Source organism: Trachymyrmex septentrionalis, unplaced genomic scaffold (assembly GCF_001594115.1).
Source record: "Trachymyrmex septentrionalis isolate Tsep2-gDNA-1 unplaced genomic scaffold, Tsep1.0 scaffold18, whole genome shotgun sequence".
Classification (NCBI taxonomy): Eukaryota; Metazoa; Arthropoda; class Insecta; order Hymenoptera; family Formicidae; genus Trachymyrmex; species Trachymyrmex septentrionalis.
The window spans coordinates 330,505-333,828 of record NW_017304969.1 but is presented as its reverse complement, the minus strand read 5'-3'; the positions used below and the strand labels follow the sequence as shown (position 1 = coordinate 333,828).

General features: G+C 31.1%; 1 protein-coding gene across 2 annotated transcripts in view; it reads left to right on the top strand.

Annotated features, from left to right (window-relative positions):
* Window positions 1-931: 931 nt before the first annotated feature.
* The window catches only part of LOC108746591 (MOB kinase activator-like 3), a 139,999-nt gene continuing 137,606 nt past the window's right edge, over window positions 932-3,324 (top strand). For both annotated transcript variants that reach the window (XM_018483452.1, XM_018483453.1), the window contains exon 1: window positions 932-1,250. In XM_018483452.1, the coding sequence (XP_018338954.1) occupies window positions 1,206-1,250 (45 nt within the window). In that variant the 5' untranslated portion in view covers window positions 932-1,205. The remainder of the gene's footprint in view (window positions 1,251-3,324) is intronic.

The following is a 3,324-nucleotide window of genomic DNA, read 5'->3' as shown; positions in this document are numbered from 1 at the left end:
TAATTGTATATATGTATATATATATAACTTACATGTGATATATATATATATTATTATGTATATTATTATGTATATACGTCAACTGCATATATAAATATAGACACATACACACAAAACAAACCTTTAGAATATTATACAAACATTGCACATTTTGTAGATTTTTTCCACTAGATTTATGATATTAAAATATATATTTATATAATGCGCATTTTTACCTCAATTGAGGCTCATATCGCTCGCACATATAAGGGCGCATTTTACTCGCATACGTGCGTGCTTACGCGTGTGAGCGATATCGCCCTTAATTGACGCATCTGTCGGATCCAATGACATCATCGCCATGCGGATAATCCTCACGTGTGCGATCATTATATGAGAAAATTGTTATCTGGGTACCTACAATTTTTTGTAATCATATATGATGATACAATACGACTTTTTATGTTCGTATAATATGTCCCATCACGCGTGATTGCACAGTGACATCTTTTACGCTTGCTTTTGTGTTTTTATTACGAAGGCAATATGATGGCGTTCTTGCACGCACGATACAACAATCACGCGTGAGGGCAATGTGAGCTCTCACCAATTGTTATCTGGGCAATGACAGATTTGTGCAATTTTGCTGAGACACGCTACTATATTTGGGTATGGGTGATATTTCAACAAAATTATAAAATTTACGTTGACATATTATGTATATGCATATTCAGTTTTCTTGATTCCCAATTTATGGATGTAGCATGGATTCGTACATCTCTTTTCTTTATGTCTCTCTGCTATGATTTTATCGACAGTGTGAGAAAATGGATGTAGCCACATAGTTCCTAAATCGAAAATGGATGTATTGGCGGTAGTGTACCGGCGATTTCAACGGTAACAGGAAAAAGGCCGGCATGGCTTCTCTTAAGTTTTTCTCTGGTTACGATTTGAATAAACATTTTTTCGGGGTTTAGTATTTCGGTTTGCTTGTGTGATGGGACGAAATATTTTGCTCTTTGCAAATTGATTTGTTTACGAATACCGGTGAATATCGTAGAGTGATTTTTAAAGATAAACATTCGGAGCTGTGCGTAGAGTGATTTTTAAAGATGATCATTCGGAGCTGTGCGTAAGCTAAACGTGTCAATCAATTTCCTTCTCTCACCTTTTATATGTGAATGTACAAACGTGAATAACTGTAAGAATAAATTTTCACACGCACGATGACTACATTAAGTGGATTTATAGAATTCTTCCAGAAAGGCAAGGTAATGGCAAAACGGCTGTTCGTTTGTAGCATGACTACAAATTTTAGGATAGACTAACTTCGAATTGAAAGACTTAAAGGCTGGGTCTATAAGAATCAGTAGTTTATAGTCGATGAGTCGGAAACGAATCCGAAGGATAATTAGTAAGTCGGGATTGGTCGAAATCAGTAAATCGATCGAGTTGCCCAGCAGTCAACTTCTAATTGCAAAGACTATGGCACACAAAAAACTGAAGGTAATAAGATGTAAACAATAAGGAAATTAACATGTTGGATTGGCTTCTAATTACGTTAGAGGCCTTACGGACTCTACTGCAATTAGTCAATTTGCTTACTGCTTAGATCTTATTGCTTAAGTTTTATATGTACCATGACCCTAAAATTATTGACTATCAACTTATGGGATTTTTTTTCTGATAGAACTAGTGTATGCTTTTCTAACTTAAAGTGAGATAGGTATATGTTTAATATGTGACGAAAATGAGAAAGAGTGCAGTTTAGTGGAAGAATAAAAAACAGACTTATCATAGAGTGTTGTAGACTCGAACTAACGCACATTTTATGAAAACGAAATAAATGTACTGTAAGAGCCATTTAAACTAACTCCGATTAACTTAATGAACATTTAATGACACATTTTTATTAAATAATATGAATAAATCTATCAAATTAGTTAACAGAATTATACAAAGTCCGCAAAGGCTCAAAGAATTAAAAATTTCAAATAAGTATTAACAAAAGGCTGAGTCAAACATGCTATTGGTATAATAAATTCTAATTTATATATTACAATATATTTAAAATTTCAAACGTTTTAATCTTCATAGGACTATCCTCAGTGTAAGTATAGTAACTTACAATCAAGCAATATCATAGAAACTTCTTTACATCAATCATGTCCTTATTATAGAATTAAAAATGTAGTTCTCCATTTTGTATTCAAAATATATCGCTCAATCAAGAAAATATTAGTATGAAAAGAGCGTGATAATCATAGATATAGACAGAATATTGTGTTGACACTTAAACTACAATATATGGAAGTAGATTATTAAACTTATACATAAAATTAAAAATATTTTCATCACACAACATATTCTTATTGGTAAACTAATTAATTGTAACATACCTTGAATAAATTATATAATAACAGATGGAAGTTAACATATTGAGATAATATGAAATAATGGAAATTAAATGGATCAACAGAATAATTAAAATGAAACAGGAGTAAACGTTAAACATTATAATAAACAAAAAACATATGATAAAGGTGGGGAAGATGTTTTGATATAAATTAATATAGGAAGAAGGTACTGATTGTAATGTTCATACTGTAGGGATTAATTGAGAGATAATGTATCTAGGATAGGAGCAGATACGATTCTGAAAGAAATTCTGTGTCATTTTGTTTATTTAAACCATTTTTTTTTGTTTAATTATGTGGATCATCCCTGAAGTTAATCTTTTGCTGTAATACCTTTTATTGTTTAAAATCTAGGCTGTGTTCCAAAATTCACTGCCAGTGCTGAAAATTTATAATACATGTAACGTAAATTATAGATTTTCAACGCTGGCAGTGAATTTTGGAATACAGCCCTAAACTCTTTTTCAGTCGAAATTATGATTATTTATTCTATATTTCGAAATGACAGATGGAGTCTACTTTTCTTTTTAATGTTGGAAATATATTTTTCTCTTGTTTTTAAATACTGTTTTGTTTTAGCCAACATACGTTATGTCACAGGCAGAAAATCTTATATAAATCACTATAAATTATTAAGGGGTTACACTACCCAAGCGCGTCGAAAAAAATAAGCTTTTTCGTGAATTTTTTTCTTGAATTCTAGGTGGTGGATCAAAACAAAAATTTAGGGCTTTATTACACATATATTAAAGTTCTCAAAAATATTTTTTATTTATATATGTATAACAAAATGGCGTCGTGGCAGTATAAAAAACAAAAAAAAATTTTTTTGTAGGAGAAAAACGGTGTGCACCGTTGCAGTCCTGGTGTGCCATGTGGAACAAAAAAAAAATTTTTTTCTTAAGTTACAATAGTTTTTTCCATAGTT